This window comes from Piliocolobus tephrosceles, chromosome 16 (assembly GCF_002776525.5).
Source record: "Piliocolobus tephrosceles isolate RC106 chromosome 16, ASM277652v3, whole genome shotgun sequence".
NCBI classification, from domain to species: domain Eukaryota; kingdom Metazoa; phylum Chordata; class Mammalia; order Primates; family Cercopithecidae; genus Piliocolobus; species Piliocolobus tephrosceles.
In genome coordinates this window covers 45,674,427-45,690,479 of record NC_045449.1, presented here as the reverse complement: position 1 = coordinate 45,690,479, position 16,053 = coordinate 45,674,427, and the positions used below count along the sequence as shown (strand labels likewise).

The following is a 16,053-nucleotide window of genomic DNA, read 5'->3' as shown; positions in this document are numbered from 1 at the left end:
TTTTTTTTTTTTTTTTTTTTTTTGAGGCGGAGTCTCGCTCTGTCGCCCGGACTGGAGTGCAGTGGCCGGATCTCAGCTCACTGCAAGCTCTGCCTCCCGGGTTTATGCCATTCTCCTGCCTCAGCCTCCGGAGTAGCTGGGACTACAGGCGCCCGCCACCTCGCCCGGCTAGTTTTTGTATTTTTAGTAGAGACGGGGTTTCACCGTGTTAGCCAGGATGGTCTCGATCTCCTGACCTCGTGATCCGCCCGTCTCGGCCTCCCAAAGTGCTGGGATTACAGGCTTGAGCCACCGCGCCCGGCAAGAAGCTACATTCTTGTGTCAATTTTCCTTTTAACTTTTAATGGCTTTTTTTTGGTATTGCTGCAGTTATAAAGACATACCTCTGTTATACCCTTACCTAGGTATTAAGGAGCAGCCCCCATTTGGGGTACATAGATGTCACTGCAGTGAATGGCAATCAGCCAGTCCCTCACCATCCTAACCTATGGGAATTTTCTGCTAGAGGGACTTGGAATATAGTTTATGGAATGTTCTTTTGTAGGGAGAGGTAGAAGAGATTGAGCAGCACAACAAGGAGCTTTGCAAAGAAAACCAGGAGCTGAAGGACAGCTGTGTCAGCCTCCAGAAGCAGAACTCAGACATGCAGGCTGAGCTCCAAAAGAAGCAGGTATGGCTGCTGGTTATAAGTGACCTTGGACCATGGAGATCAGAATTGGATGGTGCCTCTTATATAGCACCATATTCTGTTTTGCCTGTTATCTCACCCTCTTATACCAGTATCTTTAAACAGGCATTAGTTTTGTTTGTTTGTCTGAAATGGAGTCTCACTCTGTCACCCAAGCTGGAGAGCAAGGGTGCGATCTTGGCTCACTGCAACCCCCGCTTCCCAAGTTCAAGAGATTCTCCTGCCTCAGCCTCCCGAGTAGCTGGGATTACAGGTAATCGCCACCACACCCAGCCAATTTTTATATTTTTGTAGAGACAGGGTTTTACCATGTTGGCCAGGCTGGTCTCAAACTCCTGGCCTCAGGTGATCCACCCACCTCGGCCTCCCAGAGTGCTGGGATTATAGGCATGAGCCACCTTCCCCAGCTGAATATCTCCTTTTAATTGTTTATATGTTGAAATGGTATTTTAGCTTCATCGGGTTAAATATACTATCATTTGGCTAGGTGCAGTGGCTCACACCTGTAATCCCAGCACTTTGGGAGGCTGAGGCAGGTGGATCACAAGGTCAGGAGTTTGAGACTAACCTGGCCAAGATGGTGAAACCCTGTCTCTACTAAAAATACAAAAATTAGCCAAGCATGCTGGTAGATGCCTATAATCCAAGCTACTCAGGAGGCTGAGGCAGGAGAACTGCTCGAACCTGGGAGGTGGAAGTTGCAGTGAGCCAAGATCACACCCCTGCACTCTGGCCTGGGCGACAGAGCAAGACTCCGTCTCAAGAAAAAATTAGCCAGGCATAGTGGCATGCGCCTGTAATCCCAGCTACTCAGGAGGCTGAGGCAAGATAATTGCTTGAACCTGGGAGGCAGAGGTTGCAGTGAGCCAAGATTACACCACTGCACTCCAGCCTGGGCAACAGAGTAAGACTTTATCTCAAAACAATAAAATAAATAAAATAAAATAAAATAAAATAAATTTTTAAATATATATGTACACACACACTATTACTAAAATTAATCTGTTTCTTTTTACCTTTTTAAAAATGTGCCTACTAAGATTTTAAAATTATATGTGGCTCTCACTTATTGAACAGCACTGTTTTATGAAAGGGCAGTTTTGTCTGTTTTGTCCACTGTTGTGTCTGCAGTGCAAGAACAGTGTCTAGTGTGGAAAAGGCTCTGAGTATATATTTATTTAATGAACAAATTATAAGCTCTAGTAGAATGAGAAATTAAGGTGATGCATTTTTAATATAGAAAGAGCATTTTGTGGCCAGGCGCAGTAGCTCATGCCTGAAATCCCAGCACTTTGGGAGGCTGAGGCAGGAGAATCGCTTGAACCCGGGCAACAGAGGTTGCAGTGAGCCAAGATCACGCCACTGCACTCCAGCCTGGGTGATATCTCCTTTTAATTGCTGTCTTTAAAAAAAAAAGAACATCTTCCTTTTATTTGAGTATTTCATTTACTGCTGTGTCATGCTATGCCTGACATATAGTAAGTGCTCAATAAATATTTGTTGACTCCCTAAGATACTCATTCAAAAGTCATAGAAATAGTCTGTCCCTCTGATGGTGTTTCAATCTATAGGAGGAGCTAGAAACCCTACAGAGCATCAATAAGAAGTTGGAACTGAAAGTGAAAGAACAGAAGGACTATTGGGAGACAGAGTTGCTTCAGTGAGTGTGTCCCATAATTCTGGGAGGGGAAGAGCTGCTGTACCATTGATACCCTTAAATACAGTCAGATTCGATTTCTGAAATTTGTGAGAAAACACTGTTATGACATTGAAGGTGTGATTCTCTGCCCTTTGAATCATGAATTAGAAAATTGGTATCAGAATAGTCAGGAAAAATGATCTGATTTCAAATATTAACTTTAGGGATTGAATACTTGCAGTTTTTTGGAGTCAGGAAGCCAAAACAGGACTGCAATGGAGACTAGTAGATTTTTAAATAACTCTGCAGGCTTAGGGCCAAGCCAGCCTTAAATCATTTAAGGCCAGGGGTAGCTGACCTGCAATAAGTGAATTTTTCACATAGTTATCTCCACCTCCACAGACTGAAAGAACAAAACCAGAAGATGTCCTCAGAAAATGAGAAGATGGGAATCAGAGTGGATCAGCTTCAGGTAGGTAATGCCATACCTTTGTCAAAGGATATTTTCTTAGCCTTACCACGGCTCCAATTTGGTGGCCTAGAAAGATGTATTTCATTTCAGTGAGTGCCTAATGGCATACTTTTCAAAGTATCACACTAAAGTTTCAGGTTATGTATTTTCCATTCTTGAACTGGGTAAGCCTCCACCCTACTCATGCCCCCCCAGCTTTAAAAAAAAAAAAAATCATGATTCACAGCCAGGTGCAGTGGCTCACATCTGTAATCCCAGCACTTTGGGAGGCTGAGGCAGGTGGATCACCTGAGGTCAGGAGTTTGAGATCAGCCTGGCCAATATGGCGAAACCCCGTCTCTACTAAAAATACAAAAATTAGCTGGGCGTGCTAATTTACAGGTGCACCTGTAATCCCAGCTACTCAGGAGGCTGAGGCAGAAGAATCACTTGAACCCCGGAGGCAGAGGTTGAAGTGAACAGAGATCGCACCACTGCACTCCAGCCTGGGCAACAGAGCAAGACTCTGTCTCAAAAAAAAAAAAAATCATGATTCACAAGGAACTTAGTGATTTGTTCATCTATTACTAAGTTAATTTACCATGAGCTCTTAATATAGATGATAATCATCTATATCAATAATCAAACTTTAATCTTTTCAAGCAAAATTATACTCGAAAGTCTGGAATATAGAGCAGATAGCAGAACTGCTCTCATTTTTAGGAAGCTGTGCCTTAAAGAGGTGCTTTAAAGAGTGGTTTGTCTAATTGTACTCAGTTGAGCCTTAGATTCTTAGGCTATAAGGTTGAGCTGAAAAGTAAAGGAGTTCTATAGGATATTTGGCAGTTGGGAGTTGCTAGGGAAACACATCTCTTTGTTATTGTACATTAAAAAGCATTGTTCCTGTTTTATTTTCCTTCTTTTGTATCTTGGTTATGTTCACTATTTTTATTTTAGGCCCAGTTGTCAACTCAAGAGAAAGAAATGGAGAAGCTTGTTCAGGGAGATCAAGATAAGACAGAGCAGTTAGAGCACCTGAAAAAGGAAAATGGCCACCTCTTTCTCAGTTTAACTGAACAGGTAGAGTCATGGGAGAAAACAACACTTTTAGGCATTTGCAAGAAAATATACATTGGTCTTTGTACAAAGAACATTTTAATGTTCTTTAATATACCTGGATATCACTGGCTCTAGGAAAGGGCTCAGAGGAAACAGTCTGAAATGAGATAGCTCATGGCTTTCTTTAGAAACTGACAAGAGAAGACTTGCCTCTCCCTCTGCATCCTGCTTGCTCATTAGCTTAGCAGGCCCTTCCATGGTGTATGTGTGCATGTGTGCGTTTTCCCAGCAATGGTACTGAAATCTGTTTTTGTGCAGAGGAAGGACCAGAAGAAGCTCGAGCAGACAGTGGAGGAAATGAAGCAGAATGAAACTACGGCAATGAAGAAACAACAGGAATTAATGGCACGTCTGTCTTTGAATGGTTATGTGGGAGGGAGCCTATAGGGATATAGAAGAAAGGGATATGGGCCTATTTTCAGGTGATGGACAGGATAAGTAAGAAAGTGTTCACCTCTAGATGTTTTGCTTTCTAGCCAAAAGGACAGAGATTTACAAAATGTTTAGAAGTGGGCATTTCTAATGTGTAATAAGTGATAAAGGAATATTGCAAGTTAAACTTCATGACAAGATGTAGTTAACTAGATCCTTGGACTAGGGCTCACACAGAATAACCCCTACCCTATTCTTATAGAGTTACAATGGGGGCAGACAAAAGAATGGTTATAAAGGGCTCTATAACAGGAAAATATACCACCCAAAGCAAATCTTGTTATAATTAATATATTAGCACTATCATCATTATCAGTTATGTAGGAATGAAAGCCTAATTGACTAATAATTTCCTGTAATATATTGTTGAAGACGAGGCCCCCTGGTGTTGACAGGTGCCTGGAAGCCCCATTTACTTAGTTGATCCAAGGACATGAGAAATCCTGAAGTCAGAGGGATATCCAGTCATTAGGATTGTAATTCACATTATATATGCATCATCTAGTCAATCACTGAGTACCTACTATATCTAAGATACTGTATGCTTTAGCATGATATAGGAAAGACTAGAACAAAGTTTGCAAATCAGAAGATCATAGGTCAAGGTCAGACAGATATGTTTTAGAGAGTAGTTATCAACATTTAAAAATAGGAATATTTCGGCCGGGCGCGGTGGCTCAAGCCTGTAATCCTAGCACTTTGGGAGGCCGAGACGGGCGGATCACAAGGTCAGGAGATCGAGACCACCCTGGCTAATACGGTGAAACCCCGTCTCTACTAAAGAATACAAAAAACTAGCCGGGCGACGAGGCGGGCGCCTGTAGTCCCAGCTACTTGGGAGGCGGAGGCAGGAGAATGGCGTAAACCTGGGAGGCGGAGCTTGCAGTGAGCTGAGATCTGGCCACCGCACTCCAGCCTGGGCGACAGAGCCAGACTCTGTCTCAAAAAAAAAAAAAAAAAAATAGGAATATTTCCCATAAAAATTTGTATTTCCAGCTTCCTTTGAGAAATGAGAGGACCTAGCAATGCTGAGCCCACATTCCTGTGCAGCAGCAATAGCTAGAGCTGAGTAGCTGCTGTCCCCTGTAGGTGGGTCATGAGCTCTCTGTCTAGCTGCAGTCTGCACTGCTTTGTTGCATTCAACTCCTTCATTCGATTACATTTCTTGCCTGCTCTCTATAGGCACATTCCAGTTTGTGACCTCTGATGTAGCAAAGAAATTACCGTTTTAAATAATCTATAGTCCCGGCCAGGCACAGTGGCTCACGCCTGTAATGCCAGCACTTTGGGAGGCTAAGGCAGGCGGATCACGAGGTCAGGAGTTCAAGACCAGCCTGACCAACATGGCGAAACCCCATCTCTACTAAAAGTACAAAAATTAGGTGGGCATGGTGATGGGTGTCTGTAATCCCAACTACTCAGGAGGCTGAGGCAGGAGAATCGCTTGAATCCGGGAGGCAGAAGTTGCAGTGAGCTGAGATCGCGCCATTGCACTCCAGCCTGGGCGACAGAGCGAGACTCTGTCTCGAGAAAAAAAAAAACTATAGTCATTCAAAGATTTGAACCACCTTGTGATAGGTATGGATTTCTTTGGTTTTCTTTTATATACATATATACACGTATATATATACACACATACATACACACACACACACACATATATATATATATATATTTTTTTTTTGAGACAGTCTTGCTTTGTAGCCCAGGTTGGAGTACACTGACCTGATCTCAGCTCACTACAACCTCCGCCTCCCGGTTTCAAGCTATTCTCCTGCCTCAGCCTCCTGAGGGATTAGCTGGGATTACAGGTGGCTGCCACCATGCCCAGCTAATTTTTGTATTTTTAGTAGAGATGGGGTTTCACCATGTTGGCTAGGCTGGTCTCGAACTCCTGACCTCTGGTAATCCACCCACCTTGGCCTCCCAAAGTGCTGGGATTACAGGTGTGAGCCACTGCACCCGGCCAGTTTTCTTAGTTTTCATGGGATATTTTTCAAGACCTAGGGGCTACCCACCTGGCTAATAGCAATCCTAAATCCTCATACATCCTAAAAGGCCGCTAAATATGAGGACTGTGTATCTTATGCTTCAGGAGCCTAGGAACAAGAAAGCGGCACTAACCGTGGAGGAGCAGTTAGCACGAGAGGTGGAACGCCTTAAGGCAAAGGTAGAGGCCGGGAAAGCCTGTTTCTTAGAGAAGTACAAAGAGTGTCAACGACTTCAGAAACAGATCAGGCAACTCAGAGCGGCTGCACTGGTAGGTGACAGAGATAAGGGGGCCGAGGAAAGCAAGGGGTGCGAAGGTTAGTGGTTTTTAGACCAAGCCCAGAAGATTGTACATCCTTCTTCAGGTGAGAAAGCTATCTTTCCGCTAAAAAGAGGGATGTAGTGTATGGCCAGAAACTACCATGGGGGTCCCTGAAAATACAGACCCCAACTTAGCCACAGGTCTAAGGGAAGGTTTTTGTAACTATCAAGCAGGTTTCTGTGCAGACTCAGAGAGCCCTTTCTTATTTCTGCCTTTTGAGGAAGTGAAGCAGGACCAGAAGAGCCAGCAGGAGCCAATGGGGTTGGGAAGCAAGGAGCCTGCAGTCAGGACTGTCACCGGGTAGCCCCCTCTCGCATTACTACCTCAGGGTCGGCTAGACACGCACAGCAGTTTGGGCACCAGCATTCAAATAAAAATCTTGGATCAAAAACCACAACTAGTAGGCTTAGCTTAAGTGTGTGTGTGAGGTATGCGCATGTGTATGTATGCAGGTAGAAGATGGGAAGCTCTGAAGCATGAAACCAGTTAGGTCAACCCATCACACTGGGATGCTCAAGACTGCGGTCTGAGCTCCTTGTGTCCTTGGACAAATGCCTTCCTGTGTTCCCTCTTCCTTCATGTAACTTGAGCCCAGATACCTATCCTCACACTGTAGGAAGGAATCACATCAACCCAAACCTAAGTGCTTCAGGCCTCACTGAGTGAGATGTTTATTCAAAACAAAGATGATAGTTTTCATGGTTGGGTGGGATTAAACAAGGTTTCATTTATCCCTAATTCTGATAAGTCAGTTTTGAGATTTTCCCCAAGGTTGCTTTTTCCCTCCTTGGTCACTTATACCCTCAGTTCAAAAAAAAAAAAAACTGGCATCTTGATGCCAGCTCAGGCCTTCAAGTGTTTTTTTTAAGTCACTTTAATTTAGCACCCTGCCCATAGTACCATTGCTTCCTCCCATTTGCATTCTCCTCCATCTCAGTCTCCCCTCTTTGCAATGCCAGATCCTCTACAATTTCCCGCCTTGTACCCAGACTGCAATATGTAATCCTAGTCCTAATTTTTTTTATTGTTGACAGGATGAAAACTTTGACCTGTCAAGAAGACTGAGTGAGAAGAAACTGATATGTAATGCTCTGCAGAGAGAGAAAGAGAGATTGGAAGGAGAAAATGATGTAAGTGTGTGAAAGAGGATAGAAAACCCCAAGGTTTTAAGGGGAAGGAGCAGGGTGGCCCAGAGATGCAGTGATAAAAACAAGAAGTTAAGGGCCGTTTCTGGGACAGTGGGTGAAACAGTTGTTCCTAAACAAAGAGTAAATTTAATCTAATTTCCTAATCTACCACAAAACCCTGTCTTTATTCTACAACTGAAACTTGTTTGGCATGGCAATAGTCACCTTGAAAGAAGCCACACTGACTGATGAAGACCTAACTTATTTTTGCTTTTAACTTTACAGCTAATATGTGTTGCCTTGGGGGATATGGGAATAACGTCCTACATAACTTTATGCTAGCAGGGAACTCCTTTCCTTCAGCACAACTTTTTCCTTTTTCTCTGCTGCCAAACCAGGAGCAGAAGTGGTGGTCTGTACCAGTGCTGGACCCATGGTAGGCCCCTAATAAATGCTGTGCATTCATTCATTCATTGATTCATTGGTTCATTCATTCATCCAACCAACATTTATTGTTGATTGAAGATGATATGGCAGAAAATAAAGTGGTTGTATTTGAAGTCAAGGTCATTCTCATGTTCTTTTGTTGTTGTTGTTGTTGTTGTTGTTGTTGTTGTTGTTGTTTTTGAGACAAGGTCTCGCTCTGTCACCCAGGCTTGGGGTGCAGTGGCAGAAGCTTGGCTCACTGCAGCCTTGATCTCCTGGGCTCAAGTGATCCTCCTGCCACAGCCTCCCAAGTAGCTGCGACTATAGGCATATGCCACCATGCCCAGCCAATTTTTTTTTATTTTTAGTACAGACAAGGTCTTGCTATGTTGCCCAAGCTGGTCTTAAACTCCTGGGCTCAAGCAGTCCTCCTCCCTTGGCCTCCCAAAGTGCTGGGATTACAGACATGAGCCACCACGCCCAGCCCATTCTCATGTTCTTGCTCAGCATCAAAGAATAGGTGTCCATGCATTCTGGCTGCTACTCCTGTATCTGTACTTCCATCAGTTCATCAGTTCTTCATCTTTACCCTCTTTTTTTTTTTTTTTTGTGAGACGGAGTCTCACTCTGTCACCCAGGCTGGAGTGCAGTGATGTGATCTCGGCTCACTGTAAGCTCCGCCTCCCAGGTTCAAGTGATTCTCCTGCTTCAGCCTCCTGAGTAGCTGGGACTACAGGCGCCTGCCACCACGCCTAGACTGGAGTGCAGTGGCACAATCTTGGCTCACTGCAACCTCCCCCTCCCAGGTTCAAGCGATTCTCCTGCCTCAGCCTCCTGAGTAGCTGGGATTACAAGCAAGTGCTACCACACCTGGCTAGTTTCTATTTTTGTAGAGATGGGGTTTCTCCATTTTGGTCAGACTGGTCTCGAACTCCCGACCTCAGGTGATCTGCCCACCTTGGCCTCCCAGAGTGCTGGGATTACAGGTATGAGCCATGGCACCCAGACTTATCTTTTTTTCTGAGAGGAGTCTCACTCTGTTGCCCAGGCTGGAGTGCAGTGGCATGATCATGACTCACTATAACCTCTGCCTCCTGATGTTTACCCTCTATAATCCTTCTGGCCTATGCCTCCTAGTGATCATTTTTACTATTTTTTTCTTTTTAAAATTGCGATTAAAACACATAAAATTTGTCCAGGCATGGTGGCTCACGCCTGTAATCCCAGCACTTTGGGAGGCTGAGGCGGGCAGATCACGAGGTCAGGAGATTGAGACCATCATGGCTAACACAGTGAAACCCCATCTCTACTAAAAATACAAAAAAAAAAATAGCGGGTGTGGTGGCGGGTGCTTGTAGTCCCAGCTACTCAGGAGGCTGAGGCAGGAGAATGGCATGAACCTGGGAGGCGGAGCTTGCAGTGAGCTGAGATCATGCCACTGCACTCCAGCCTGGGTGACAGAGCGAGACTCCGTCTCAAAAAAAAAAAAAAGCATAAAATTTACCATCTTAATAATGTAAAAGTGTACAGTTCAGTAGAGTTAAGTGCATCACAGTGCTATGCAACAGATCCCCAGAACTTTTCCATCTTGCAACATTGAAACTTCATACCTACTAAACAATAATTCTTCCTCAATTTCTACTTTTGATTATATCATTCATGCCAATGTGTTTCATAATTGCAGAAGGCTTTTTGGGTTCTCTTTCTAGTCTTGTTATTCCCATTCTCTATTTATTTATTTATTTATTTATTTATTTATTTATTTATTTATTTATTTATTTATTTTTTGATTTTGTTTTTTTGTTTGTTTGTTTTTTAGACCGAGTCTCGCTCTGTCATCCAGGCTGGAGTGCAGTGGTGCCATCTTGGCTCACTGCAACCTCCGCCTCCCAGATTCAAGCGATTCTTGTGCTTCGGCCTCCCAAGTAGCTAGGATTGCAGGTGCGCACTACCATGCCCAGCTAATTTTTGTGTTTTTAGTAGAGAGGGGGTTTCACCATGTTGCCCAGGCTGGTCTCGAACTCCTGGGCTCAAGCGATCCGCCTGCCTCAGCCTCCCAAAGTGATGGGATTACAGGCATAAGCCACTGTGTTCGGCCTATTCCCATTCTCTTAATATATACCTTGAGTTTGAAATCCCTTTTTCTAGGTTAGTTTGATTGTTGGGGGGCAGGTGCACACACAGTTTGCAAAATGAAGGGAAAGATTTGGTATTTGGTAGCTTTGTTAAGAGCTGTAGTAAAACGCTCTTAAGATGATAAGGGAAATTTGCTTATTTCCCTTTTCCTAAGAACTTCAAATGCTGTCTGTGCCACTTTTAGTAATTTTCTTCTTTTTCCTTACCTCCCTCCCACCCTGCCTTCTTACTCATTCTCTGTGTTGGTATATCCATTTGAATGGGATAAGACATGAAGAAGGAAAAATTATTTCAGGTGAATATTTACATTATGTAAGAAATTATTCTAGGAAGGAAATTGAAAAAATATGCTGCTCTCAATAATATACAACACTGGGAGGCCAAGGCAGGACGATCACTTGAAGCCAGAAGTTTGAAACCAGCTTGGGCAACAAAGCAAGAGTCTATCATCTCTACAAAAAATTAAAAAGTCAGCCAGGCATGGTGTCGTGCACCTATAGTCTCAGCTACTAAGGAGGCTGAGGTGCGAGGGTTGCTTGAGCCTATGAGTTCAAGGCTGCAGTGAGCTATGATCGCACCCCGCACTCCAGCCTGGGTGACAGCGCAAGACCCTGTCTCTAAAAAAAACAAATTTAACAATAATAATAATAATATACAATAGTTTCAACGTTGATATATCTATCAGAATAGTTGCAGTATTAATATAGCTCCTGCCACTTTCATATATTCACACATTTGTTCCTCCCTTTAGTTGGCATGTATTTAGAGATTTAAAATTCTTTTTTGTATTAATATAAACAAAATGTAGTAAATATATTTAAATTCAGGTATAGGCTGGGCACAGTGGCTCACACCTGTAATCTGACACTTTGGGAGGCCAAGGCAGGCGGATCACTTGAGGTCAGGAGTTCAAGACCAGCCTGGAGAACATGGTGAAACCCCCGTCTCTACTAAAAATATAGAAATTAGCTGGGCGTGGTGGTGGGTGCCTGTAATCCCACCTATTTGGGAGGCTGAGGCACAAGAATAACTTGAACCTGGGAGACAGAGGTTGCAGTGAGCCAAGATGGTGCCACTGCACCCTGGCCTGGGTGACAGAGCGAGACTCTGACTCAAAATAAATAAATAAATTCAGGTATAAGAACTTAGATCTTTGGCATATTGAAACTGCTGCCTTCCCTTCTGAAGAATTATGGATTATCAATTATTGAGTTTCTCCAGTGCCACATTGCTAATTGAGAACTACCTGGGAGGGATATCGCCTAGCCAGTTCCTGGTGGCCATTCTTGGTATTGCCTTTCAACATGTCTATACATCCTCTATCCTTAGCTTTTGAAGAGGGAGAACAGCAGATTGCTCAGTTACATGGGTCTGGATTTTAATTCTTTGCCGTATCAAGTACCTACTTCAGATGAAGGAGGCGCAGGACAAAATCCAGGACTTGTCTATGGAAACCCATATTCTGGTAAGACAACTTTCCCATTCCAACTGGAAGGACCCTGCCTGCATCCCTTTCCCCTACTAAATTTTTGTTTCTGAGGTGCTCATTAAGACCAGTCTCATTGTTAAGACTTGCTGGGCAGAAGCTGAGGACCCAATGGAAAGATTGCCAGGCGAGAAGTGTTAATTGAGAAATAAATCTGAATCCAGAAGACACAAATCAGATCATTCGCCTAGAGGCAGCAGACACAAATTGAGTCCCGTGGCTATATTCCAAATGTGTAAATCAGAGAAATGTCTTTATGTAGAAGATATACACATACAAAGCTGAGGAAGCTAATTAAGGTTTTGAAATGGTAGCAAGAGAGGCAAGTTATGCCGCCCAGGAACTAGTGGATACAGCAGCCACCCTGATGGCTGACCAACAGCAGCAGAAACGTGCTCCACAGAGATTCCTCAGTGGTAGGACAGGAAATGGGGGTGAAAAGGACTTAGGGTAACATGTCCTTGCTAAACAGGGAGCTTTTCTCATTTGTCTCCAAAAGCAATATGAGATCTCATTTGCTTTTTGCGGCATTTTCAAGCAGCCACATTATCTTTAGAGTTACAACCAGATGTTTATAACAGGTAACAAGTTTATTTTTTCTTTAAAATTAAGTTTGTGGCCATGCGCGGTGGCTCATGCCTGTAATCCCAGCACTGTGGGAGGCCGAGGCAGGCAGATCACCTGAGATCAGGAGTTCAAGACAAGCATGGCTAACGTGATGAAACCCCGTCTGTACTAAAAATACAAAAATTAGCTGGGCATAGTAGTGAACTTGGCTCACTGCAACCTCCGCCTCCTGGGCTCAACCAATCCTCTCACCTCAGCCTACCAAGTAGCAGAGACAACAGGCGCCAGCCACCACGCCCAGCTAATTTTTGTATTTTGTGTAGAGTTGGGGTTTTGCCATGTTGCCCAGGCCGATTTTGAACTCCTGAGCTCAAGCAATCCACCCACCTCAGCCTCCCAAAGTGCTGGGATTATAAGTGTGAGCCATTGTACCTGTCTGTGGATACAGTCTTAAAATCTATTCTCAGATTGTGCTTAAATTATTACTGTTTTTATTAAAATCTCATTTTCCCCACTCTGAAAATAGCTTTATTGTTTTTTCTGACTGTATAACATATATATATATATATAAAGCCTGTGTGTGTGTATATATATATAATATATATATTATATATATATATATTATATACACACACACAGCTAATGAAAATACAATTTCGGCCGGGCACAGTGGTTCACGCCTGTAATCCCAGCACTTTGGGAGGCCAAGACGGTCAGATCACGAGGTCAGGAGATCGAGACCATCCTGGCTAACACGGTGAAACCCTGTCTCTACTAAAAATAGATAAACAAAAAATTAGCCAGGCGTGGTGGCAGGCGCCTGTAGTCCCAGCTGCTTAGGAAGCTGAGACGGGAGAATGGTGTGAACTCGGGAGGCGAAGCTAGCAGTGAGCTGAGATCACGCCACTGCACTCCAGCCTGGATGACAGAGCAAAACTCCGTCTCAAAAAAAAAAAAAAGAAAGAAAGAAAGAAAAAAATACAATTTCAGGCTGGGCATGGTGGCTCACTCCTGTAATCCCAGCACCTTGGGAGGTCGAGGCAGGCAGATCACTTGAAGTCAGGAGTTTGAGACCAGCCTGGCCAACATGGAGAAACCCTGTCTACTAAAACTACCAAAAATTAGCCAGGCATGGTAGTGGGCACCTGTAATCCCAGCTACTCAGGAGGCTGAGGCAGGAGAATTGCTTGAACCCCGGAGGCAGAGCCTGCAGTGAGCCGAGAACACGCCACTGCACTCCAGCCTAGGCAACAGAGCTAGACTCTGTCTCAAAAAAAAAAAAAAAAAAATACGATTTCATTATTTATGTTTTCTTTTCACCTTATCATTAACCTAGATCCCCTCTATCAGCAGTAATGGTATACATATGAGAGAGAAAGAATCAGAAGCAGTGAGGAGAAAGGGAACAATGAAAGTTACAGGAAATATCTGCCAGAACACAGTTGGAGAAGCTAGAGTGGTGTTTTCTCATTGAATGAGATCTTTTTGATTCTTCTCAGGTATCCAAGAAAGTTCTTCCCCCAGTCAGGTAAGTGTTTGATTCATGAGAATATTCCCACAAAGCCCCTGAAAATTTCCCTTCCTTTTCCAGTTCATGGGAGAACCATAGGGAGACAGGTTCATTTTGATAACTCCAGAAGTCAGCTGCATCAGTTTGTTCTGGGCCCAAGGCTGAGCCAGCCTGTTGTGGAAGGGAGAAGAAAGCACAGTTCATCCATCAGCATTTTGCTTAGGATCTATACCTTTAAGTTGTTTGGTAGCATAAGTAGGGAGGAGATCTGAACCAGGCAGCTCTAGCCAAACAAGTTCTGTCCAGTGCCCCTTCTAGGCTAGAAGCTACTTTGGCTACTTCAACAATATTAGGCCCTTTCGATTCTGGGGTTAGATGAAGCCTGGTAAGTATCTCCAAATGTGCATTCTCTTCATTCATTCACTATTTCCTGAGCACCTAACTATGTGCCAGTCATTATGCTAGGCGCTGAGGATGTAGTGGAAGACAGGATGGCCACATCTGTGCCATATATAGCTTACATTTGTACTGACCTCTTTACTCTTCCTCCCAGCTCTCCATCAAGAAATGCCCTATCTGCAAAGCAGATGGTATTTGTGATCACACCTTGGAGCAACAGCAGATGCAGGCCCTTTGTTTGAATTGTCCAATTTGTGACAAGATCTTCCCAGCTACAGAGAAGCAGATCTTTGAAGACCACGTGTTCTGCCACTCTCTCTGAGTATCCCACCCTCTTGGATGTATACAGAGATTTTATAGAGTAGAACCTGTAGCTTCTGCCATGAGTTATATGAGTCAAGATCCTGCCTAACCCGAAATTATTAGGGATTTACTCAGCCCTGCTGCCACTAACAGTGGAGTTGTGTCACTGATCTGAAGGTCACTGTTAAGGACTTCTGCTGCCATCCTTGTGGGTTGCTACCTTTAAGTCACATAATTCTAGCTGTATCATCCTCTCACCTATCATTCTTCCAAGGGTCTCAGTACAAGGGCCCTGGGATGGAGCCAACCTGGGTATTCACAACAGGCCTGACTTGATACTAAGTGATTGGTTTTCCTAGTTGTCCCACTGCCATTCAAAGTCAGCCCTTGAGTGTATTTGTTCTCAGTCCTAACCCTGTGGCCAGAGATTGGTCCGAGGTTGAGAATTCTTCCACCTCATCCTCGGTGTTGCTTTCTCCAAATGATTGCGTTAGACTAGCCAAAAATGCCATGGCAAAGAGCTCAGAAGTCCAGTTTGGATACCAAAGGTTTCTCATGTTAATTTCTCAGCCCCCAAAGAAGCATCTTACTCCTGAACCTTAGACAGGAAGTATTATTTCAGTCACAGAAAGCTTTTCTGGGTACCTCTGGTTAGCACTTTCTACTCTCTGATATTTCCTATGTACATAGCTTGTATTGTTGTAAATCCTTTCTTAATGGTTAAATAGGGATTGTTAGCAACTATGGGTTTGCAGTTTTCTGAGTAGGTGAGTTTTGAATATGGATAAGTCAGAATAATGAGACAACTTGTTAATCTCTTTAGTACTAAAAATAAATTACTCTTCTATTTCAGGGACTTAGGTAATTTAAAATAAACCTTCAGTTTATAGTCTTTTATTTTGAAGCTCATGGGAAAACTGTGACCAAAAGGACTATGGGAAGGACAGACCCCACCAATGATTTCTCTTCACTTGTCTTAAGCATTAAACAAAAAAGAGTGTCCTAGTGTCCTGGCAGTTATCTTGAGGTGGGGAAGGAGGTGATGAAACATTAGTTTGTGAAATCCGAGGCCCTGGCTTCTTTTTTTTTTTTTTTTGAAACAGAGTCTCGCTCTGTTACCCAGGCTGGAGTGCAGTGGCGCGGTTAGCTCACTACAGCCTCCACCTCCCAGGTTCAAGCAATTCTCATGCCTTAGCCTCCCAAGTAACTGGGATTACAGGTGTGTGCCACCATGCCCAGCTAATTTTTATATTTTTAGTGGAGACAGGGTTTCCCTATGTTGGCCAGGCTGGTCTCGAACTCCTGGCCTCATGTGGTCCGTCCACTTCAGCCCTTCAAAATGCTGGGATTACAAGCGTGAGCCACCATGCCCAGCCTGAGGCCCTGACTTCTTGCTGTAACTTTCCATGCATTTTTTTTTTTTTTTTAAAGGAACAGTGTGGATTTTGGCACCCTTTGT

The 16,053-nt window shown here is 43.7% G+C and overlaps 1 protein-coding gene across 3 annotated transcripts in view; it reads left to right on the top strand.

Annotated features, from left to right (window-relative positions):
• CALCOCO2 (calcium binding and coiled-coil domain 2) overlaps window positions 1-15,598 on the top strand; it is a 34,174-nt gene extending 18,576 nt beyond the window's left edge. For all 3 annotated transcript variants that reach the window (XM_023204380.2, XM_023204382.2, XM_023204381.3), the window contains 9 exons: window positions 545-670; window positions 2,260-2,348; window positions 2,730-2,799; window positions 3,736-3,858; window positions 4,156-4,242; window positions 7,675-7,770; window positions 11,659-11,794; window positions 13,882-13,910; window positions 14,446-15,598. In XM_023204380.2, coding sequence (XP_023060148.2) covers window positions 545-670; window positions 2,260-2,348; window positions 2,730-2,799; window positions 3,736-3,858; window positions 4,156-4,242; window positions 7,675-7,770; window positions 11,659-11,794; window positions 13,882-13,910; window positions 14,446-14,613 — 924 coding nt within the window. In that variant the 3' untranslated portion in view covers window positions 14,614-15,598. The remainder of the gene's footprint in view (window positions 1-544; window positions 671-2,259; window positions 2,349-2,729; window positions 2,800-3,735; window positions 3,859-4,155; window positions 4,243-7,674; window positions 7,771-11,658; window positions 11,795-13,881; window positions 13,911-14,445) is intronic.
• Window positions 15,599-16,053: the final 455 nt, after the last annotated feature.